This window comes from Daphnia pulicaria, chromosome 8, assembly GCF_021234035.1.
Source record: "Daphnia pulicaria isolate SC F1-1A chromosome 8, SC_F0-13Bv2, whole genome shotgun sequence".
In the NCBI taxonomy this organism is placed as follows: Eukaryota; Metazoa; Arthropoda; class Branchiopoda; order Diplostraca; family Daphniidae; genus Daphnia; species Daphnia pulicaria.
The window spans coordinates 12,634,669-12,658,168 of NC_060920.1; the positions used below are offsets into that span (position 1 = coordinate 12,634,669).

Here is a 23,500-nt window from a genome sequence, read left to right on the forward strand (position 1 = left end):
CATTTCCGATGAAAGCAATTCCGTCGTCTGAGCGAACAAGTCATATACGATGACTAACAATGAAGGACCCTGTTTTGTTATTCATGTTTTGCGTTGCGAACACACTTTCAGACGATGTAATGGTGGCTCCGAAAAAAATCACTTTGCCTTATTCAGACGTGAAATACAAAATTGAAAAAGAAGCCGGAAGAAATAATCATCGGGATGGCAACATGATTAATCATTTTTCCGGCCTTTCTCGTCATCGATATCTCTTAATTCTCGTCGTGAAAGTTTTTCAATATTTGTTGTATTTCTCTTTTTCCTTCTGGATACACAAAATGGGCGACAGCCGGATAAAAAGGGAGTCGGAATAATATACGTAAATGTGCGGGAAAGAGGGGGATAGAGCTGTGGATATATAGAAAGGATCTTGGAAAACTAAATATTTTTTGTGAAATCAAAGTTTTTATTTTGCTGGTCCAATGAAACGGGAAGGAAAACATGCGCACTCGAAATCTTTGGGAGGGGAGACAAACTGGAATTGCAATACTTTTCACATCATCAATAAATAATATTTCTTTTTAGATTTCTTTCTCTTCTTGCCATTGTTGCGTGTGATAAAAACATATTCTTTGATTTTTGATACACACATGGGCGAATGCATTTATAAGGAGGCGCCTGTAAAATAATATCATTTATCTTATAAAGGGATAGAGAGAAAGTCGATTTGTCATTATATTATAAAATTTGCATTCAAATTTCTGTTTGCATTCAAATAAAATCTGTATCGTATTTTTTTTTTTTTGCTATGTTTTCTTTTCTTTTGAAAATAGAAATAATTATCTTTTACTTATTTTTCATTTAGGGATTGGATTCGTATGGACGGTATCCCAAGTGGTGACCTGGCGGAGGAGGTGGCGGCCTCCTGTTGTAATCCGGGCGGTGGTGTGGTGGACGTCCAGCGTAAGGGGATGAAGCCGATGGAGGAGCAGGAATCGCTGCTGGATATTTGGCCGTCTCCTTGTCCTTCCACTTGGTGAGATCCATCCGGGGCAGGACGGAACTCTTGCACGACACTCGCGGATTGCTGCGTCGGGTGATTCGAGTGAGTCTCAATTATAAATTCCTATTCAAACTTAGACGAGTGTCGAACTTACATTTCTGGGTCGGGCAAGACCATGACGTAAACTTGGGCCGATTCAATGTCGTCGCTGTTGTCGCAAACGATCCGGGCCAGTCGCACTTTGCGGATCTCTTGCAATTGTTCTTTTTATTTTCCAATGGAAGCCAAGAGAGAAGAAAGTCAGAAACAAATTGATGTAATGCGATTAACATGTTAAGGAAATGGACTGACCGAGAGTGAACGAGCTGGGCTGGTTAGGGTTCTCGTGCCAGAATCGATCGCCGGCCCTCAAATCTCGAAAGGATTCGCCGATGATGCATCCGAAAACGGGTCCGACCATGCTGCCAGTCAGGGGCCGCTCCGACACTCCGGCCGTCCACAAGTCGATATCATCGGGCGAGTCGTAAATGGAAGTGAAATGTTTCAGCGTGTCGTTGGTGAAGGCGTCGGCCAAGTCCCTCCAGCTGTCGGCCTTCTTCAACCCGCAGCGTCTTTTTTTGTTTTCGTTTAATTTTAGAATTAAAAATTTCAATTCGAAACGATGAGGAAGAGGAGGAGATGGAAGTGACTTACTCTCTGAAGGCGTTGTAGGACGGGATGCCGTGATCTCTGCCGCGTTGCATGTTGAGTGCGGCCAGATCGAGTCCCCAGTTCTTGCCCGAGTCCTGGAACAAGTGGTTGGTCACTTCCTGCGACATGGATCCGTCCATGGCCTGCGAGACTTGATTCATCAATCCGCTGATGTACTGGTCGCAGTAGCCGCCCTTGTAGAGGTCGTAGGGCTGGCGCAACATTTGGCTGAGTCGCTGGGCGCCGATGTACTTGTGGGTGGTGCTCCAGCGCTCGACGGCCGACGGCAGGAGCGAGTGGCCGAAGCGGAAAGCCGCCGCTCCGAAAGAGGCCGGCAGCGAAGGATCGACCTTGTCGTCGTAGCCGTTCCAGTAGCCGTCGCGCTCCAGGATCAATTTGTTGGACTCCATCAAATCCTTGCCGAGGACCATGGGCAGAAATTCGTTGTAGGTGATTTGCTGGATGAGGGCGGCCATGATGTGACGCGTTTCCTGTTCACAAAATGACGGGGGCGAAGGTTAAAAGGTCAACTTCAAAGTTGGCGGTTCAACCTCGACATTGCGTCAAGTGTACGGTACGTACTTGATAGATGATTTCGTCCTCCCAGTGTGGATTGATGGCCGATAGCTCTTCAGCGATGCGGTTGTGCTCTCGCATGAGGAGCGTGTGCGTGACGGAGAGGACCAATTGCTCGTTGACACGAGGATCGCCTTTTTAACAGTCGGGGGGATTGCAGGCAAAATGTTGAGTTAAGAAATGTCAAAAGGGAAAAAGAAGAAGAAGAAGAAGAAGATAGGGCACAGCAGCAGGTTTTTACCAGCCATGAAGCAATAGGTGTCTGGAGTGGCTCGGATGCATCCATCGTCTGGATTGTCGAGTTTTAGTGGCAGCAAGTCCTTGAGTCCGTGTTGGCGGAACATGGGCGTGCTCTTGAGTAGGCCGCCCTTGAACGTCCTCAAATTGTCGGCCGTCTCTTTGTCCGTCCCGTAGATCCAATTGGCGTCCAAAACGCTGGAAATCAAATTCAAGTGCGACCGCGGACCTGATGGATGCACGGAAGGAATTGAAAGTTTTTTTTTTTTTTCTTTTGGGGTAAACTATTCACATTTATAAACGTTCTACTTTGTAAGGCGTTTTTCAATCAATATTGCACATGCCATATTGATTGCTTGCCCTTTTCGGGTTGCCCAAGTGACACGCTTTCACTTACTTTGATCCTCATCTTTTTTTTCTTTTTTTTTTAACGATATTATGTGGTGATGGCGCCCGACTAAAGACTCGAGAAATCGTGATTGGTTTTTTGGGAGCTGGGATTATTACCCGGCAACGTTAATTGACCCGTTTCTTTGAAAAAAAAAAACACCCGGACCGCACACGAGTTCGCTTGGGGGACCAGTTATCTGAAAAATGTCGACTAGTGACTAGCGGATGGTGGATGAGCTTACCTAATTTGCATTCGCCTTTGAGAGAGGAAGCCGAGCGGACAAACTCCATGCAGCGGCGACGGAAGAGGGCGTAGAAGGGGTCGCCGGACGGGATCTCTACCGGGTAGCATTCTTCGTTGCGTTTGCTCTCGGGGACGTCGCAGCAGAGCGGGTCCGTGTCCGTCACGGGATCTGTTTTGTCGATCGGTTCGGGCAAAAAGAAAATATTCGGAAAAAGAAAATGACGGTGAATCAAGTGGAAGGGCGAAATTGGGGCGGCCAAAGTTTGAGCGGAAGCGGGACGGACCTTTAGTGTCGGCCGTGAATGTCATGTCGTGATCGATGGCCTGACCCCATGAGATGAGGAAAACGGTGACTGCGTGATCGTGGTAGCCCATGTCGTGGTGGTGGACGGCCGAAATGTGACGAGTCGTCGGCAGGTCCTTGCCTTTGGCCGAGACTCGCGGTAAGCTGATGCCTAGATCGGAAAAAAGAAAAACAAAAAAACAAAAAACAATTTGTAATTGGAATATAAAATAGAAGCTCGCAGAAATAGGATGCGTCGCCGGAAGGGAGGGAGGGAGGAAGGACGAGCTAAAATACCGTCGGCGTAGTCTGCGGGAATCATGCGTCGGAAGGCGGTCAAAGCGGCGCCCCAGTAGGGATGCTCCAGGTTGTTGCACAATCCGTTGTATTGCCGGTAGCGCTGCGCCGTACATTTGGACTCTTCTTTCTTGAGAAAAGACGGACAGAACTGATCGATGGCTGTCTGCAAAACCAAAACAAAACATAAAAAATCAAGCCAAGACGTTCAGTGTCGAGTTCACGTTGCACTGTGATCAGCAGCTAAGATCCAGCTGAGAGAACGTGCCGTTTTTGAATGCCAGCCATATTCTCTCGGCCAGTTGAATACAATGGAGGAGGGCAAATGGTTTTGACCTTTTCTGGAATGAAGAAAGAAACAAAACAAAAAGTAATTGGAGAGTTCCGGTTACCTTGCTTGTATCGATCAAAGGAAGACCGTTGGAAATCACGTCAGCTGGCAGGCCGTATCTTTTTGAGATTTATTACAAAGAGAGGGGAGAAAACGAATAACAATCAGAACATGTCGAGGATTTCATTTGATTTGGGGAAATATATTTACTGATTGGCCAAGATGCGGGTGGTTTCGACGATGACTTTGCCCAGCTGGTCGATATCGCGCTCGGTCAGCGTCTTGCTCTTGGTGCTGGGCAGACGCAGTTTGCTCTTGGCCGCGCTGAAGGCCGCATCGACGGCCTCGTACGTGATGCAAGTTTCGTCGGCCACGTATTTCAAACTGCGCGCGTGCAGCGTGCGTGGACAGCCGGAGCAGAGAGAATCGGAAAACAGAAGCAGAAACAAACCAAAATAACCAGAATCCATTAGGTGAATGTCAGGTTGGCATTTGAAAGATTGACGTTGCCTAATGTCATATCCTCGAGTATGTTCTATGTTGTTGGGGTTAAAACATTGAAAAGTTTCGACATGCCAAGAGGGGTCTTCTACTAAGTCTAATGCTTAAGGAAGAAGTGAACGTTCAAGAGAGTCGAAAGGAACGAACTTTGCATAGCGATCGATAGCCGCAGATTTGCCCGGTAATCCGGGAACCACCAGGGCGCATTCCGCTTGATAAGTTTCTTGCTCTGGCGCTTCTAATGGATTCTCGCCGTGGTGGTACGGATGGTGAGCGTATGGAGGCGGTGGCGGCGGCGGCCCGTAGCGGTGGTGATCCGGTCGGCCATACGGTGGCGGCGGCGGTCGAGGGTACTGGGCTTGAACCGACAGGCACATCACGGCCAATAACATCAGGCTTAACCTTTGCACACAAACAAAAAATGAAGTAAAAAGAGAAAGAAATTAAAGAGAGAATAATAAATAATTGATTGGTTATTTATGGTCCACTTTCTAATTTCCCGACAATGCACGATGTTTTCTAAAAAAAAAGAAGTTTATTTATTTTTCGAAAAAATAATAAAAAAAAACTTGTCTGAAATTTCTCTTGCTATTGTTTTCGGCTGATTTCGCGAGTGTCGACCTCGTTCCCCACCCCTTAATGTTAGACTACCATTTTTTACGAGTGTAAAACCGTGAGCTGGAATTTGATGCGGTACGTGGAGCGTCTGTGGCCGTGATAGAACGATATAACAAAGGGCGTGGCGTTTTTCAGTTTTCACGTGGAATGAAATGAGCGAGACGGACTCAGCTGGGGCTCGCCTATTTTTAAACTACTATTTATTGGCCAGGTGATGCAACGACTCTTCCCATTGAGATCACTCCCCTTCTAGGTCAATGTTGGCTCGTCTGAAAATTCTTGTGAGAACTCTGCACGGGGAAAATCATTGGTAGAAACTTTTTGAGTTATGAATATGAAAAGAGGAGAGCGATCGTCTTTGCCTCCCCAAAAACGACAAGTGAAAGTGTTCGTTTTTTATTTCTTCAAATAATTTGGAGCTGGCCACACCCAACTCGCCCCCCCCCCCCCTTCAACATCAATGTAGTAAGACTTGGGTAGGCTTCACGTATGGGCCACACCCAATTTTGTGTTTTGTGACCCTGACCCTGATGCTCTAAAGTCGAGCACCTTGGGCTGGGTCCCGACTCGTCATGCTCTTCTTTTCTATCTCTTGCCCGGGTTACTTGTTTGGTGCCCGTCTGACGCGTTTCACGCCAATCGATGAAATGCCCGAGCCATCGGGGTTCTACCCCCATTTTCCCATTTTTAGAAAAGTGTACCAGGTCGTGTCGACGTTGCAGGCCTCCCGCTGCCGGGCCACTTTTGCGCTGCAGTTTGAACTGGGCGTCCGAAAGCGAATAGAAATTCACACGAGTCTTCAACAAAAGAATCTTTTTTGAGAAAAAGAGAATGGCGAAACGAGAGGGACAAACATCTCGTAAATTCGGTCGAAAATGAGAAGGAATTTGATTTCAATTTTGGTCGAGACCCCCCAAAATGTTGAACTCTGCACGGTTGTTGCGCGGCTCTTTATTGCCGATTACGTCACGGCGCCGTATTACGCCCTGGCCTCTTGTGTACCAGTTGAAGGGCACCTGATTCAAATTCATTTTCCCTTTTTTTTCTTTTCTTTCCTTCATTCCGACCTAGAAACTCTTTTTTCTTTTCTTTTTGTGTGGTTGTTTTTTATCTCGACTTGGCAGCCATTGTGCGCGATTGTTAGCTAAACACTTTGCACGTCCAACATTTCATCACAACCGACTTTATTTTGTTTTTTATCAACCGCCTGTTGATGCCTCGATGGTTCACAAGGCCCTTTTAATTGTCTTGTTAACAGCGTGATGAATCGGAGGGATGCGATTGGATTGTCGATGGTGGACTGACAAAGAAAACTGAAATAACAACACGACAGAGAATTTATAATTTGGCCTAGGGGGAGCAGCTGGAAGACATAGAATATCGTGACGTCGTTTTGTTTTACATAATAATAAAAAAATCAAATAAAAGAGACGGCGCCCCGTTTCGATGCCGTGCGTGTTGTACTATTTTGTTTTTCCAGAATAAGAACGACGACTTAGAAAATGAAAATGAACGAGAGTCTCGGTTAACGATACGCTCCCGTAATTTGACCTCAACCTCCATCTTGCTCATGAACAAACAAAAACTTCATTTTCTTTTCTTTTTTTGGGTATTTTCCCATTCCATCTTCTTTTTGGACTCAATTGAAAATCAAAGAAGGAAAGCGTCGAGCTCTGCACGTTACGAATCAGACGAGGTGCTGGATCGTTTCCTTTGGCAATGGCGGCCTTAGCTCAACAATGGCGCCCAAACGTGAAAGAAGACGAGTGCGAAAATGTGTGGAGAAAAGGAGGAACGAGAAGTTTGGGCAGTCGAACGAAATTTCTTTACGTTCCGTGGAAAACTGCTGAGCGATGATTTATTATGAGTCGATGGATTTTGCGGTTTTCTTTTTTTCCTTTTTTTTTCGGCCAGTCCGTGGGAAAATAGAAATTGGGTAAATTACCCAACGACTTGCCGGTATTACCATCAAGTAGGTTAAACTTTGCGCACAGACTTTCAAGGTGATTGCTCACTCCACTTGTGTTCGCCAGCCAGCCATGTTAGCTACTATAACGGCGAGTGAGTTACTATATAGCGTTGTTTTTCTTATGATTACTGCCAGACGGACAGGGAATGAAAGCGACGGCCCATCAACTGGAACAAAAAGATTCACGGCGAAGAAGCGGGGACGAGATGATAAATCACGTTTCTATTTCGGTCCCTAAACCCCCGCACCTGTCGCATCTTTTCCATTTGCCTTGCCTGTTGATTTTTTTTTTTTTTTGGGTTCAGTCTGTCCCTCTGGCGGTACGACGGAGTGGCGCAATTTTTCAAAAACAGGCAGGGGGTCGTCGATGGGCGCTTCCAACGGCAACAGAACAAATAAGAGCTAGCAGAGATTGTTTGATTTACCTGGAATTCATGCTGGGATGCGGCGGTGGTGAACTGCTAACAACAACTTTGCCGACGGATGGGTTTTAGGTTTGAAAAAGAAAAAACAATTGGGGCAGCCGACAAAAATAAATCGGAAAGTGGACAGACAACGCACGAAGAAGGAGTCGTTTCAAGTAGACGAAAGACGAGACTTGTTCTGTTGAAGTTTCAAATGCCTGACTCGACTTTATATCACTTTTTCCGTCGTCCTTTTCCAACAAACTAACCAACCCCCCCCCCCCCCCCAACCCCCTCCTCCCGTTCACGATCTATTCCAACATGGGGCGGCCGTTTCAATTATTTTGGGGAGTTGCGCTCAACGAGAGCGAAAGGCGAACAACACAACAACAGAAAAGTCTCAAAATTGAACGTTGTTGCACGGACGGAATGTGTAGGTAGTCGGGTAGGAGGAGGAGGAGTGTAAGGGAGGAGAGAAAGAAAAAAAAGAGAAGGACGAGGAGGAGGCCTCGGTTTCGTGTTCGTCTTACGCCAGTCGCTCCTCTCACTTGCTTTTTTAACCAACAACAACAACAAGAGCAACAACACAACAACCTTTTTAGAACACATTTTTGTCCGCCTTTTCATTTTCCTTTTCATTTTTGTTGTTGTTGCATGGCTGGATAATCTCCATCGCCGAGGAAGTCATCCCTACATTTAAACCACCCGCTCTGATTACCAAATCTCCCGTTGAATTATTATTATTTTATTTTATTTTTTCAAAAAAGAAATATCAAAACAACATTTGTTTCTTCTTCTTTCTTTTTTTTTTGGCTTTCCTTTGGCTTGCGGGAATGTCGCCGACGTGTCTGCGGTCGCGACGCTCAACACGTTCATTGCGTTTCCATTCAAGTATTTGATTTGCGCGCGAAAGTCGATGAATTCAATTCTCGGAAGTTTGCGTTTTTTATATTTTATTATTATTATTATTATTTAGTTTTTTTCGTCTCTCATTTCACTCGCCGGAGCTAACAAGAAGAAGAAAGGAGAAGAACAAACTATCTTAATGATGATATGAAAATGTGATGGTCGTCGTCCAGCTGGGCGTCGTTTCTCTCTTTCTCACAGCAATTAACGCGATGCGGCGACTCGGGCGTCGTGTACTTTGTGCCTCCCCCCCCCCCCCGCGCCACCACCACCACTGAGCAATTAAACAAAACAAAAAAAACATCCTAGGAAATATTGTAACAGCATATTTTCATTTTCATTTAGTTTATGTTTTTTTTTTCCTATTTTGCGGGGAGAAAGGAAATAAAAGTTTTGCCGCTTCGTGTGTCATCGTGTACTGTGAGTGGTGTGGCCTTTGCCTCGTTTTCACGAATTAATGTCAGTGCTGGCGCCGGCGGTTGCGGTATAATTAAGGGCTAGGTTGGATAGGATGTATTGACGATAGGCCATTCCGCCATTGATAGCGTACGGAATTTCAAGCGGTGCCACAAGTAAAAAAAAAAAAAAGTTTCCATCGGAGTCTTAAAAGGATAGGCCACGTTGTACAGCGATCTCTTTTTCCCGCCGCCGTTTAGCGTCCGCCTCCCATTAAAAGTTGGAACAGATTCAGACGACGGCGGGTGATGTGGTGGAAAATTGAGCCATCAGCAGCAGCGTGAGAAACGTCAACGACGACGTCGACTCATGTACGCAATTATACGGACGGATTGCGTTGGCTCCCCCGTCTTTTGTTTTGTTTTTCCCGGCGCATTCCGTTCCGTTCGATTGCAACCGGCCGAAGTACAGCGACTCTTAGTGACGTTATTGGATAAGAATCATTTGCTCTCAGCTTGCGCCATATGATTAGGCACAATCGTTTCTTCCACTTGTTGCGAGCTATATTTAGAAGAGGGTCCCAGACTTTGTTACATGTAAAATTACTACCAGACTTGCCTGGCCAGCAAGTTCTGGCTGACAACGCCTATAGATGATGATATAGCCTCTCTTCTCTGACTGAAATAACAGTCCCCTCAAGAAAGGAAGCCCCTCGTTTGATGTTGAATCACTTGTTGTATTATCTTTTGGCTGGGCTTGTGCGTCCCACTGCCCTCGCCTCAGTGCTCCACTTGATTTTCTCTTGTCTCTCGTCTTCCATCTCGAACTTTCGATTGCTGCAACACTTTCTCCATCGGCGCGCGCCCTCGGTCGCTGCTGCCTTGTCTGTTTGATTGCTGGGGCCATTCGTTGACATTGTGTAACATGTCGATTGTCGTTTCAAGATGGAGAGAGAAAGAGAAAGAGAGAGAGCTCTTACTTAACGTCTTTTTATTGTTGCCGGCGCATTTCATTTCCGTAGTTTCCTTTTTTCTCCTGGTTAGATTGACGGCGAGAGATTCTTTTGGTTCAAGTCGTATAACAATATTTTTACGACACTCGCTACACCTGCACTTGTTTCCTATTTGTGTAGTAGGCTCGACTTTACGAGAAGAGTTTTATGGCATGGCATGGCAAACAATCCAGCCCAGTCCAGGACATCCGACACCTTTTACTTTTCACCTCAACATTCTGTCAGGGTTGATTTATTTTTTGTTTTTACAGCCGGTTCATAATTTTTGTCATCATTATGTTGACTGGGAAACTTTTTATTTGTTTATCGCAATGGCACGTCGTCGGTTGGTCGGCTCGGCGATGTCACAGTTAGACACAACCGCTTCCCTTACAGTTTGATAGGATTCTGTTTGACACTATCATGCGTTATTGATGTCTGCCTACATGTTTGATTTGTCCTCTGGCAACTGCACTACTAACGACGGGGCCCTTGGCGGCAGTTGTACAGTTATATTTGCATCGTTAAACTATCCTTATATAATGGCAGACGCGGGCGGCGGCATATAAATAATCAAAATAATGGAGGAGAAACTCGATAACCAGTCTTGGCTGCAGTTGCTTTTTTTTAGCTCAACTACGCTACAATATTATTAGAGCAGCGTGTCTGCGATGTGAATATGCAGCCGATGTTGTTGTCGAACCGGGGTGTAATGCGAGACGTGTCGTAATCGCCTAGGCCGTGTGTGTGTACGTTACAAATAATTAGATCGACGCATCGACACTCGCGAGTGTACAGAGGCAAAGAGAGATGAATAGAGTTGTGCTGCTGATGCTGCACTAATTTTAGGTTAATGATGTTTTGTTGTAGTTTTTGTGTTGTTGGCGATTAGACACACACAGGTCCAGTCCAAGAGTAATAAGACTAAGAGTTATAGACTGGTCGACCTGAAGGAAATCGTGACTTTGTTTCATAACCTGACCCAACTGCAGACATGACGACGGCTGGCGAATGGCTTAAAGGACTAACCGTTTTGTACCGACCGACACAGTTTTGCATTTGATTTCTTTTTGGCATCAAGGGCTCACGGTGGTTGAAGATGGAGCGCAGGAGTTGGCTCGGGTCTCGGTTTGGGTTGGGCTTTGGGCTTTTGTGTTGGAAGAGAATCACGCGGCTCGGCTCGGCTCGACATCGCATTTTGTGTTTATTATTATTTCTAAAAAGGTTCAAGCGGATTTTTTGAATTGATAGCGCCGAGTGGTTGTTGCTGCTGCTGGAGGGAACCGTTTTTCTTTTTTAAAGGCAGCTGCACGAATCGTTCGTGCCGTGCTGCCGTGATGATGTCGTCGTAGGTGAAAGCCCCTCCCCAATAAAAGCGACCCAGTATGGAAAGGAAAAGCCAAAATAGACGACGATAATCAATGTAACCTTCACATTTTTGTTTTGTTTTTTTCCTTTTCGAATTGCGTGACGGAACAAACAAAAATCCAGCAGCAACAATTGATGCCTTTTTAGTCTTTCGTTACATATTTTCCCATTCTTAATTGAATCTGAATTTGCACTAGATAGAACAAAAACACATCAGCATCTCATTAATTTCATTGCATTTAATAATACAGTTTGCGATGAGGATTTAACTCTTCGTTGTTGTTATTAAATTATGTTTTTTCTCAAATTAATTTGATTAGCTGCGGTAATTCGGGTAGGACGAGACAACCGCAAAATCAAAAAGAGTCGCCCACATTCAAAAATAGTAGAAAATTTCAACCGAATTCGGTTTTTTCTTTAAGAAAAAAAAAATGAATAAAGGTGGAGGCCGACCCTGACCGAGTATCGTTCCTTCACGAAAAGCAGTACAATGCTCTGCCTGGCCGACTTTTGGCTTTTGCGGCTGCTGCTGTGGCACAGAAACAATTTTTCTTTTTTTTTTCCTTTTTTTATTTTTAAATTTTATTTTCATTTCGTTGGGGTTTTGAATTTTTCTATTAGTGAATGAGCCAGTCGGAGCCAAATTAATAATATAGCCAAAGGTAAAATCGTTACTACCCGATAGCTTGTAGCAAAAGGAGAGAGAGAGAGATCTGAAACTCGACTAATGGCGCGGACCGATGAAGCGATTTTAATTCTTTGGGAGAGTAAAGAAAAGGCAATCCGAGTTTCGTTTTTGCCATTTCTTTGCGCTGCGCAGCGCTTGGCGCCAACATGGATGATGACTGCGTTCAACCGTCACGATTTTTTCCCCCGTCGTCGTCTCGGTCACGGCGCCCGCCCGTCACGCAGCTTCGAATCGCCAATGGATTGTGGCACACCCAAATGAGGTACCGTATACCATTGCGGGGTTTTATTGGCTGAATCTCTTCATGCAAGTGGAACACGCTGGACGGCGCGCTCTGCAATAGCCAGGCAGGGACTCAATAACCGAGCCGTGTATGCTGTAATACACTGGATAACCTGCGGATTCAACCGCAAATAAAAGCCCAGTAGACACACGCTCGTACACAGTGTCGTGAATAAGATTACAAAGTCGAGTCCATATCCTGTCGGACACGCATTGTGGATGACTTGGTTCTCCATCAGACGACCGTATCGCTGGTTGAAATGTTCATTCTTCTGCAACATGCTCCGCTGGTGTCTGATTTGCGCTTAATAGCCTTGATCGTCTTGTTTGTTGTCACCACCAATCAGCTAGACATTATAACAAAAGAAAAACAAAAACCATTGCATCAAACCTTATGGCCCTGATCCGACCGCGTGTACCAATTTCAAAGCCATACCACAGTCGCTTATTAGTAGACTAGCTGGGACGCAAAGGAAAATGACGCAATGCCAGTTTCGTTACTCTTTTCATCCGTTTAGTTTTTCTTTCTTTTTTTTTTTTTTTTTTTTTTAGCTTCGCCAAATGCAATGACGATGACGAATGTTTACACGGACCATCATCCATTCGTCCCACGCGTTACCCAAAAAAGTGAAATCCAGATTCTTATTCCCTCGCACGGATAATTTAGCCCTCCAATGTTGAGTGATTGGACGAGTCGACTGTTTGTTTTTGGGGCCAATTTGTTCAGTTTTTATTCACATGCAACATGTAGTAGTGTAGTACCAACTGATATAATTATTCGTGCTGCACGTCATGGGGCTGTAGTTATTTCTGTGTGATTGATGATGATGTTTACATTGTCTTCGTCGGTAGGTTCGTCTAACCTGGTTTCAAAATGATTGTGTTGTTGTCTTATTTGACTGGCAACCGATTGAACCTGTTTGTACGGAAATTGACGGTCGAGTTAGAACGTTTTTGATTAACTGCTATTTCAACGGGGTATTCCCGCCGTCAAAACAAATTATATTTCTGATTGGGCGTAAATAATCTCCTGTCTTCTGTAAAAGAAAAAAGCGCTGCCCATTGACGGGTAGATGAAAAAATCGTGTCGACAGTTAACTAATCGGTAACCACAAAATGAGAGATAAAAGTAAAAGTCAAATAATCAAACTTAAAAAAAAAAAAAAAAAAAAAAAAAAAAACCACAACGCTGCTGCTCGGTAATAGTTAATGCCCTGGTGGTGTGATGTGTCGAGGTTAGCTGACATGTGCCCCACTTTCCCGCGGCTCTTCACGTGTCGTTATTGTAATTAAGATTCTCTCTCCCGTTTTTTTTTTTGTATTTTATTTTCGATCGTTTCTCCCTAACTCGTCATGGGAACGTAAACTTGTGACATCTGCGGAGAGACTCTGATTTGATGCGCCCGCAAATCTCGTCATGAGCTGTACCCAAGCAGCCCTTGATCCCTTTTCTTGGATGGGGATTTGGGTGGGAGTTTGTGTCGATCTCCACACCAAAACACATTTGATTGATGAAGCATTGATGGGGCGTGGCTCTTTTGGTTTTTGGGTTCACGCCATTCAGCCTTTGAAAAATGTATCGTGCCAAAAGCATCAGTACCGATCCGGCCCGCTGCTGGACAACAGAGTTGAGTCAATGATTCGAGCGTGAACGCCGCTTGACCCCACGTTGCGTGTGACACACGGCGTGAACCCAACCTGAACTTTGCTGCTTGTCCGATCGTTTCATTGTTTTTTTTTTTTTATTTTTATTTTTTCTGGATGAATTGCACGCTCCGTCCTTGGTTGTTTGTGAACGCCAAGGAGACGCTTGCACATCATTTCACGCAATTGTCGTGATAAATATCCAATTTTACTTTTTCAGTATGCTGCTATGTGCATGTGTGTAAAAGGTAATAGGTAAATTTCACTTCATTTGGAAATTGCAGATTAATTTATTCGACTGCAAGTGCACTTAATTCCTTGCAAGTCGCTAAGCTGAGACTGACAGCAGCAACAGGAGCGCTCCACCTTTTGACCGGGAGAGAGTCAACAAAGTGTTCGTCTTTCATCATTATTGCAGCACCTGATGAAAGCATTCGAGTCAGACGATGCTTTTGCTTCAACAGTTCCGGGGGAGACGGAGATGCTGCCAGCACCGCACTGGAGGTTGCCAAGGAACCCACGGAAGCGCAATATTGGTAAATACATTTTTAATTTGTTGAGTTTTTGAAAATGTCAAATCTGTGTTTTAATAATTAGATTAATTGGGCATTCGTGTTACGGAATGCGTTGTGAATATTGATTTGTATTTAATTCATCCACCGATTAGGAAGGGGCAACACTTGTCATTATACCGCCCATTATTTGATTAGGCCACATCAGATTAAACATCAACTAAACTAAGGAGAAAAGCATTTTCCGGCATTTTCTAACCATTAATCAAACATTCTAGAAGTAAGTGCTCTAAAATTGGTTCCTCGACATACTGTGAAAAACTCCGTGTTGAGTTGTAACAAATGTTTGTCAATTAATATCCCACCTGCAGTCGTGTGCCGAGTATGTTAAGCGCCATGTTTTACTTGCCACGCCCAATGTGCTAGTTAAGAAGAAGACGAAAAGAGAATGGGAGGAGTGAAGAGATTCAACTCCTCGACAGTAGTGACGAATGATTCAGAAATATAAAGCGGCCGACATCAGTATCCGACATCAGCTGTCGACATCTTTCACGTGTATGTTTGAATTTAGGGAAAGCGAGGGCCGGAGGTATTGAGGCCGAGGGGATGCGTTTTTCTTCCACAGGCGCTACGCTTGCGCGTCGGAATCAAATTAAAAAAGAAAAGGCTATTCGTCAACCAAGAAATGAGTTTAACGAAATGGAGATATTAATGCAGACACGTGAGTTGATTGAAATCCGGAGAAATAGCGGTCGATGAGAGGATTCAGGGCTTGGAATTCTGTAAAAACAATTAATTTCAAACGTGTTTTACGGTATCAGGTTCGTCACCCCCTTGGTTCTCTAAAATGTAAGAAAAGAAAAACAGCTTAAACGAAAATAGACTTTTTTCAATCTTAGCAAATTAAAAACCAATTTTCCCAATTAATATAAAATAATTGTGCTTGTAGTGATTCCTGGTCCATTTAGCCATACTTCAACTTCGCTCTTCATTCTCTACCTTCATTTCCAATGCTGAAATGCAAAAATTTCGAAAGAAGTCTTAATGATTTTCTCCAGTTGTATTTTTTTTTTTTTTTTTTTTAACGGACAATCAAACAAACATACAGGCAACTGGCCATTTGAGACGGTTCTTCGTCGATCCAGCAGTCCGGTCACGAGACCCTAGAGCTAGACTCTGAAGTCTCGTCTGCAGTAAGATTGTACGATAGCCTTAATTGAAAATCATTGCGCAATTCATTTGTTAAATAGAGTAGTGAGGGGCACCTGGTATTTTTTTTTAAGCCAAACATAGTTAACCTTAGGAAACTAACAGCTTATTCCAAGTAACAGCTCTTTCATCTTCAAACTATTCTGTTCGTTAGCCACGTGTTTGGAACAACTTTAGCTGTTCCCTAACTATAAACTATTGCAGCCATTCCGCTTTGGATTGAGTATCAGCCGTATTTTTACCACGTTAGCGTTAAAATCTAACGCACTAATGAACCTTGTTGTTTTCATTTTAGAAAGTAAATTCTTTTGCTTTTAATAAATTTAAACTTAAAGAATAAAGACCTAATTTTAATGTTACGAGATGTGTGGTTCTTCATAGTTCCTTTCATTGGACATCATTTTCCCTACGGTTTTTCTAAATTGAACTTGAAAAAAAATTTAACACTTACATTATTTCTTTCTGGTGTTTTTCTTTTTTTTCTGTTTTTTTTTTTATCCTAATAATATATCTATTTCTTTTGTACACTTAATAGTCGGAGGACGTTGAACTGTCTGAAATGCAATTCCGGCGTTCTGTCCGGTCGTTCGTCGTAGAGGTTCTCTCCCGGTATCATGTATGCGATGGATGTTGTTGTAGGGTAGTGGGTAGTTGTCGATTGTTTCGCTACATTATTATTACAACTATAGCCATCTAGCGCTAATTTTAGCTAATGCTGGCGTACAGCGTTGTGTATACCACGTATGTTGTAACGATATGTATTGTTTTGACGCGAATCCAATCGAGAATGAAAGCGACGCGTCACGATGGTACAGAGACCACCAGGTAGTAGAGCAAATGGAGAACGAAGCCTTGAATTTCACGGTTTTCATCAAATCCAAAATGAACGACAAAAGCGTTGCTTTCGCATTGACAGCCCCCGATGTGAACGACGAGACGTGCTCCACTGACCACTGGGTCGTCCATTTTCGCTTAATCTTGATCCATTAAAAAGCCGTTCAAATTCTCAGCTCCAGGATGAAGTTGCAGGTGTTCGCCAACAGGATTGCCAACAGGATTCGCCAACAGGTTGGCATGATGTCAACAACGACTGTTAATTTATCCGATTTTTTATTAATTTTCCAGGTGAAGAGATATATGGCCGGCTGGCCGCAATGAATAGTTCAAATTTAAAGCAGAAACAAGTAAGCGCTTTGATAACAAACCTAATATTATGTTATCATTACGTATGTATATCGAAATCCATTCAGACATTTTCATTTGGAATCGTGTTAAATGAAATGGAAACGTTATTATCTATAACATATTATCTCCAATTCTAAATATTGATTTTCTAGATCTTTCGTGTACGTCCAGATTGTTTACGGCTGCAACCCGTGAGCTCTTATGTTTTTTTCTTTCCTCCTAAAAAAAAAGTTTCCTCTTTTTAATTGTAAATAATTAAAGAGACAATTCTGCTTACTTTGTAGAGACTTGGAATCGCCTGCGAAAAGAAGTTTATCCAAATTGACGAACGGCATTTCCACGGCGACAGAAACGACAAACGCCAAAAGGAACGAGATCACCAAAATGCCGGCAAAATTCATAGCTCCAGAAATTTCAGTAAAGTAGTAAGGCTTGCGCAGGTGAGATATGTAAGCAAACGTGTAAATGAGATGAGTCAAGTAAACCGAATAGCTCAACCGGCTTAACGGAATGAACAATTTCCACGACAGGAATCGGTGGACGAAACCTGTTCAGACACAGTTAGAGCGTGGTTGGTAAAATATTTTAGCAGCACCACAAAGAATAAATCCAACCTCCATATCCGTGAGTGCAGGCGAATATGATCCAACCGATGGTAATCGCCCAAGCCGAGTGATTCAAAACTCCGTAGGAAACCCGAATAAACGGGTCGATGACTGGAACTGTGGCCTCATCCAGATAAGGAAACATTCCGTAAGTTGCAATTAATCCCAATAGTGTTGCTATGATCCAACCTGCAGCTACCAAAAACTGTCAATGAAGGGTATCGTTACACACCCGTTGTAATTCTTGAAATAATTTCGAGTTAAATACTTTATTGATATGGATTGTTTTATCCTTCGTCTTGTAGAGTAGCAACCCTAATAGAATTCCTATAAGGTATGGAGGCATCCGTGCAAATGTTTCCGAGTAATGTTTATCTGCGTAGACATTAATTTCTGTTACGTCAGATCTAATCAATTAAACAAATTGTTAATGCAATCAATGCTTATTTCATTCATAAAATATTTGCAGCAAATTTACGGTCTGAACCAAAAGATTGTTGGTGGTAGATTGTGAACAACAAAAACAATCGTGGATATTCCCAACATAACTAAAAAATTTAACGCTGTCCAAATGATTCCGGCCCTCTTCCAGCGCCAAATTGGATAAATGAAGAGCGGACTGATCAAGAACATTTGCATGTCGCAGGCAAGATACCAAGTCTCTAGGGAAGGCATTTCAGGATTTGTCCCCCAGTTTCTTACTGGTTTCACAAAGTTGTTGATGTACATCAAGTTGGCCCACCAGGATTTTCTTAAAGCTTTGCTCTTCTGTACCACAAAATTCCAGTCAGGACCAGTTCCCACGTACGGATACAGTGTCGAAATGAACGCCACTAAAGCTGCATACACTGGGGTAAGTCTTAATTCATCATTTTTCAATTAGTATGATAGCACAAAATGTGAATTAGCGTGGCTCTCGTTCGATACCTGATGTAGCGGTGGAGATAAAATCGCTTGAGATTGAAAACTCCGTTATTCTGATCTAATTGCCGCAATTGTGTAAATGCAACTAGGAGGCCACTCAGTAAAAAGAAAGTATCAACTGCGAACAATCCATTTGTTATGAACTGATAACTCAGTTGTAATGTTTTCTGCGTAAAAAATTTCCAGTCAGTTAAACAGGATAGTTAGACTTGCTTTTTTTTCCGTCGGTGACATAACTTTTAAACGGTTAACCGAAATTACCTCAACAGCCATTTGTCGGTTGTATATTAATCTTGAAAACGTAAACGCAGCGCTAACATGGATTAGAACAATCCAGCAAGTTGACAAAACTCGTATACCGTTTACACACGATAAGTTATCTTTTGCACCTTCAGTCGAGAATAAAGTTTTGCAGTTTTTTCTAGCGGAAAAACAGTAAAGCAACTGAATAGCGAACGATTGTCGGGAATCGTTTCCTTTCCAGTTATCGTGAACTGTCGCCGTTGCGACTGTAATGCCCAAAAGACAAAATGCGAACCTGAAATATTAAATTATGCACGAAATCGGTGGAACATGTAATTAGCCCTCATTCGTTTCAAAATTAAAGAAGTTTTCCATTGGACTTACATAACGGCGATAGTGACGTTATCAAACGTCGTCCTACTGATGTTAATTTTCTCTTGAGTGTAACAGTGATTCTCGTTGGCGATGGCGACTATTGAATAATTTGTTCCTTTGATAGTGCGATGCCCAACATGTTGGGAAACTGCAGATGTTAAATCACATGCACTGCAGGTCGACGGTAAACAGAAACCAACACTGGGCCTTTGGTAAAAGTAGAGATGTTCCAGATGTTCGACTCGTCCATTGTGCTCTTCTTCCCTTGGCGTGTTAGATATGTAGCTTTGATTGCCGTTTATTTGATCAATTAATTTCAGTCCAAAGAAGACGGTGCAATATTGACCTTGGAAAGGAATTCCATCGGATTGAACCGATAGACATTCATCAAACAATCCTGGTTCGTGGTGAAGGATTTCGCTTCCTTCCATGTAAATCAAATCTTCCACCAGTCTCCCGGAGGACTCGTACACTGTAACAATTTGATTTATCAATAGAACAATGTTACTTAAGAAAATATTGGCATTACGGTGGTAAGCTATCACAACTTACTTTTGACTGCCCATGGAAGTCGACTACGTAGCGCCGTTAGGTATTCTTCTGTATGTTGCAGACATGTTTTACTTGCATTTGAAGCAGCAGATGCGGTTGGAACACTCGAGTAAATAAACCGCTCGTCGGATTCCGATTTAAAATTTGTCGTCAAACTGAGGCCATCGATTACTGGCGATAGAAATAAACTAATTACAAGTAAGCAATGGAACGACATCCTTATTTTATTCCGACAGTTACTAGAGCTGGCGACTAACTAATTTTGATGTAAATATACAGATTTTTCCGTGATTACTGTAGATAGTCGATATTTGTATACGTGCATATCATAGTTACAAGGGTTACTGGTCAAAGTTCAAGTTGTCGCTTGGTGTACAAAGTACAATACAGGAAGCCTCCGCCACACCAAAGTCGTCGCGCCAAACGCCACGCCCCTATAAGATTAGGTTTTGTTATAATTAAATTTTTATTTAATGTTTAGATAGAAATATGCGGTTATTTCTAAAACCAGCGGTCGATCTCCTTTCTCTATAGATTCAAATTCTTTTGCGATCGTAGTTCAAACGTCAAATCTACTTTTTTCTCGCCCAGGAGCAACCTCGCTACTTCACCCCGCCATTTGGGAATCCAGGGAAGAAATCTTTACTCCTCATCCACATTTTCCACGGGCATACAAATCGAAACCAAATGAGATCGTTGTCGGCCCACCATTCGACATCTGAAGCCACTGCTCTAGTCGATCTCGAAACTGAACGGTGATAAAAGCGGGTAAAAGATTAATTTATTAGATTTTGTGATTATTATGAAATTTTCGTTGATATAGTCTATTATGTTATTTTCGTTGGTTTTTTAAGTATCTTCGTCCGTTGATGAAACGCACAGGGTCGCGTTTCCGATTTCAGCGTCCGGCCCAGCTGAACAAGATCGCTGTAGTTGTAGCCAATGGCAACAAACATTTATCACCTACATTATACTAGTGGCCTAAAGCACCAGGTAATAGGAAACATTTTTATTTCTTTTATTTCTCTTGAATCCATAGCTTTATCAGTATTTTATTCTTTTCAAAAGATCTATAGAAACACAAAGGTGATGGAATTCCATCATCTTTACGGTCAATTGAGTTCGACCGTATCACGAAGTGAAACATCTAGCCCGATGTTGTTCAAGATTTGCATCATGGCCCCAAGAATATCTCACCTGATTGGGTCTACCCATTGGCTAGACCTCTGTTTCTGGCTGAATGTCTCGTTTTTCCGCACAAACTGCCCCAAATTCCCAAACCCTCTGTGCATGTCGCACTAAGAAGAAAGGGCGACCAAAGCCGGAAACATAGGCATGGACTAAAAACGGCAAGGGAAGTCGCCCGTCACAGAGGAGTGAAGATGGCTTGGAACTTTAGGTTACTACTAAGCATTTTCATTAGAGGAACGAAAAAGCTTCTGCTTGTACGTTACTTTAGAATGTTTTTTTTTTAAATTAAATTTTATTATATTTTCAACATGTTCCAACTAATGCAGTGTGAATTAATTATTTTTCAATTACTATTGTAGAGTTAAACCTGCAGACTGGCCGGTCAGCTTGCATGTCTTTCACGCTTGAAGGTCGCGGGGAATATTACGTGTAAAACTGTCAATGCGGTAGTGTAGAGGTTGGGTGAGAACTGGACGTTTTGCATCATTATCAAGCAGGTGCAACAGCCGCAAGGCTCAGCCATTTGGTATTCATTTTGATATTGGTTTTTGTAGACCCATCCCCAGCAACGTCAACCTAAAGAAGGAAAGGCCAGTTTGCATGTCCTTCCCGCTCGAAGGTCACGGAGATCATTACGGAAAACGTGTCATGCGACGGCGGAGAGGTTGGGTGAGGACGACACGTGTTACATCATTATCAAGTAGGTACAATAGCCGCAAGGCTTAATATGTGGATCAGGATAAGAAAAAAATCGTATAAAATGAGAGAGAAATGGCCACAGAAATTAGCTGAGTGCATATTTTGACATTAGAGCGCCGTGGATCCATGGTGCAATAGCACAAAGTGACACTAGAGGGCCGTGGACTCCACGGTGCAATAGGCGCAACTTCTTTCTGACGCTAGACGGCATGGCCTTTGATCATTTTTTACCTGTTAGAATCAGTTTCTTACTTTGCATTGCACATCTCTGAAAAATTTTCTCAATGCTACTTTTAAAAATTTTTTAGTGATAACTGTCAGTTTCTGTTTCAGCAACAAAGCTCACTTGTTAGATTTTTAATAATGTGTTTTTTTTTCTACTTCCGGTTTTCTACTTTTCAGTCAGTAGTTCAGTAAATATTCATTCGACGCACAAAATAACCACATATTCGTGATCCTCGTCAAATTTGTGATAAAGTTCATGTTTTTTTTTGTACGTTTTCGTACTTCCGGCTTTGAGAATTTTCCTGAACTATATAGTTCAGGAAAATTCTCGATTTTGGCCAAAATTTGGATTTCTTTTAAATCACATCTAATCGACCCCAAATTTCATGGAGATCACGAATATCTGGTTTATTTTGTCGGCAGCCCAATTGTTAAGGCGCTACGACTACTTCCGGTATATTTCCGGAAAATTTGCATAAAACTAGCAAATGAGCTTTATTATCTGTACAATTCTTAAGACTCCCTGCCAAGTTAAGTAAACAGAAATGGTCTATTTGATTACTTTTGTGACTCTTTTGACTATCTAAGGCCGGTCCTTTAGATTGTTGGTTTTGGACGTGTCAAATAGATGGCGTGGAAGAATATTGTGTTGATATGTGCTTATGGCAACTCGTTGTCAACAGTTCAGCTACAGCTATTTTCTTCAAAAATTACCAATGAATTCGTTGGTAAATTGGATATATTTTGTGTGCAATTTGTTGGGCATGTGTTCTTTTCCATAGATGTGTTTAATAACCTTAATATTTCTCATTCATTTCATCTCTCTCTCCAGTAGAAAATGTGAAAGGGGTATGCAGCCTACTGTCAACTATTTTGTGTTGTAAATCCTGGGATCCTACTGAATGTGTCATAAAAATGACAGAGGTAACAACTAACACTAGCTTAATCAAGTATTGCTGAAATATATATTGTTCTCATTTGTTATTAGGATTCAACATAATTATCGATTCTATTAGACTTGCTGGATCACCAACCCCAGCATAGACCAATCTCTCATTCCATCTTCTAGAGAACCTTGGATAACTGATTATTGGTGGTTTTGTGTGTAAGTTTATTTTTCAATATTTTCATGTCACTGAACTTTCTTTGTTGCAGTCTAATATGTATTTAAAGTATTGTTTTGTATTGACGTCTATCTAATAGCACATTGATGACACAAATTATAAACAAGGTGACTTAATTTTTTTATTTACAGGTCGAGTCATGTCATTTGAAGAAAAAGGACAATGACTATACAGTCGACAAGGTCCTTTGTTTGGTAACCCGTTGGCTGCTACCTTTGAATATCCCTTTTTACTTCCTGAAACAGGCCCTCTTGATTTGAGGTATTGCTTTCTGTTGCTGAAATCTAATTGAAATTATTGCCATCCTAATAAATGTTCATTCTGCCAACAGGGTAACTCCTTCGCTACTTATCGTGGACTTCATCCATTGGTGAAAACTGATAAGAGAAAGCTGTAATTCAAGACTGATAGTTGTTTGATGTCTAAGCCGGAAGACTACTATGGTTAATCGCTCTCGTAATAACTGTTCCTCAACTCTTCGCTCTTTTTCTGGTTTCTCTTAACCATTGGCCATGTCTTAACCGTTGACCCTGGCTGCAGTCAATTAAGGCAGCATCTCCCCCTGTCTTGATTGACTGTCTGTGCGAGTTTCAAAAGCAGTTTATCACCCAAATGAGACAAAAAGGAGTTTGTCTTATTTGGGTATAAATTGTTTTAAAATTTGCACAGAATAACATGTGTCTTGTACCGGACGCTTTGTTAATTACATGCGTAGTTAAATGAATAAACTAAATACAGTAATTGCATACACTTAAATATTAATAATTAATAATATTATTTATTATATATGTAAATTAGTTTATTATTTTTATTTGTATAATTTAGTAAATCGTTTAGTTTCATAAACTTAGTTTTC

At 42.4% G+C, this 23,500-nt stretch overlaps 2 protein-coding genes and 2 long non-coding RNA genes across 9 annotated transcripts; 2 read left to right on the forward strand and 2 right to left on the reverse strand.

Moving 5' to 3' along the window:
• Nucleotides 1–270: 270 nt before the first annotated feature.
• On the reverse strand, nucleotides 271–7,739 carry LOC124310944 (peroxidase-like). The gene is made up of 13 exons (XM_046775130.1): nucleotides 7,547–7,739; nucleotides 4,682–4,936; nucleotides 4,244–4,417; nucleotides 4,095–4,152; nucleotides 3,703–3,868; nucleotides 3,407–3,577; nucleotides 3,121–3,291; nucleotides 2,493–2,717; nucleotides 2,258–2,385; nucleotides 1,679–2,166; nucleotides 1,337–1,596; nucleotides 1,140–1,248; nucleotides 271–1,069 (listed from the first exon to the last, which is right to left on the reverse strand). The coding sequence occupies exons 1-13, from the start codon at nucleotides 7,555–7,557 to the stop codon at nucleotides 844–846; spliced, it is 2,442 nt and encodes an 813-aa protein (XP_046631086.1). The 5' UTR covers nucleotides 7,558–7,739; the 3' UTR covers nucleotides 271–843.
• Nucleotides 1,000–17,854, forward strand: LOC124311658. Its single transcript, XR_006910092.1, has 7 exons — nucleotides 1,000–1,087; nucleotides 14,085–14,336; nucleotides 16,057–16,705; nucleotides 16,859–16,897; nucleotides 16,991–17,146; nucleotides 17,237–17,459; nucleotides 17,781–17,854. It is a non-coding gene; the product is annotated as an uncharacterized LOC124311658 (long non-coding RNA).
• LOC124311003 (nose resistant to fluoxetine protein 6-like) lies at nucleotides 16,716–19,679 on the reverse strand. 2 transcript variants are annotated; one of them, XM_046775232.1, is made up of 9 exons: nucleotides 19,406–19,679; nucleotides 18,863–19,325; nucleotides 18,497–18,773; nucleotides 18,239–18,402; nucleotides 17,790–18,170; nucleotides 17,580–17,718; nucleotides 17,321–17,516; nucleotides 16,984–17,253; nucleotides 16,716–16,922 (listed from the first exon to the last, which is right to left on the reverse strand). In XM_046775232.1, exons 1-9 carry the CDS (start codon nucleotides 19,620–19,622, stop codon nucleotides 16,906–16,908), a joined length of 2,124 nt encoding a protein of 707 aa, XP_046631188.1. In that variant the 5' UTR covers nucleotides 19,623–19,679; the 3' UTR covers nucleotides 16,716–16,905. The 2 variants fall into 2 exon arrangements, with proteins under 2 accessions (XP_046631188.1, XP_046631187.1); XM_046775231.1 differs by having other exon boundaries at nucleotides 16,716–16,925; nucleotides 19,406–19,678.
• Nucleotides 18,056–23,326, forward strand: LOC124311608. 5 transcript variants are annotated; one of them, XR_006909989.1, is made up of 11 exons: nucleotides 19,512–19,603; nucleotides 19,685–19,851; nucleotides 19,997–20,173; nucleotides 20,260–20,398; nucleotides 20,474–20,804; nucleotides 20,956–21,058; nucleotides 21,151–21,296; nucleotides 22,353–22,444; nucleotides 22,509–22,625; nucleotides 22,776–22,905; nucleotides 22,976–23,326. It is a non-coding gene; the product is annotated as an uncharacterized LOC124311608 (long non-coding RNA). The 5 variants fall into 5 exon arrangements; XR_006909991.1 differs by lacking the exons at nucleotides 19,512–19,603; nucleotides 19,685–19,851 and adding an exon at nucleotides 18,056–18,164 and having other exon boundaries at nucleotides 20,474–20,850; XR_006909987.1 differs by lacking the exons at nucleotides 19,512–19,603; nucleotides 19,685–19,851 and adding an exon at nucleotides 18,056–18,164 and having other exon boundaries at nucleotides 22,976–23,322.
• The last annotated feature ends 174 nt before the right edge of the window (nucleotides 23,327–23,500 follow it).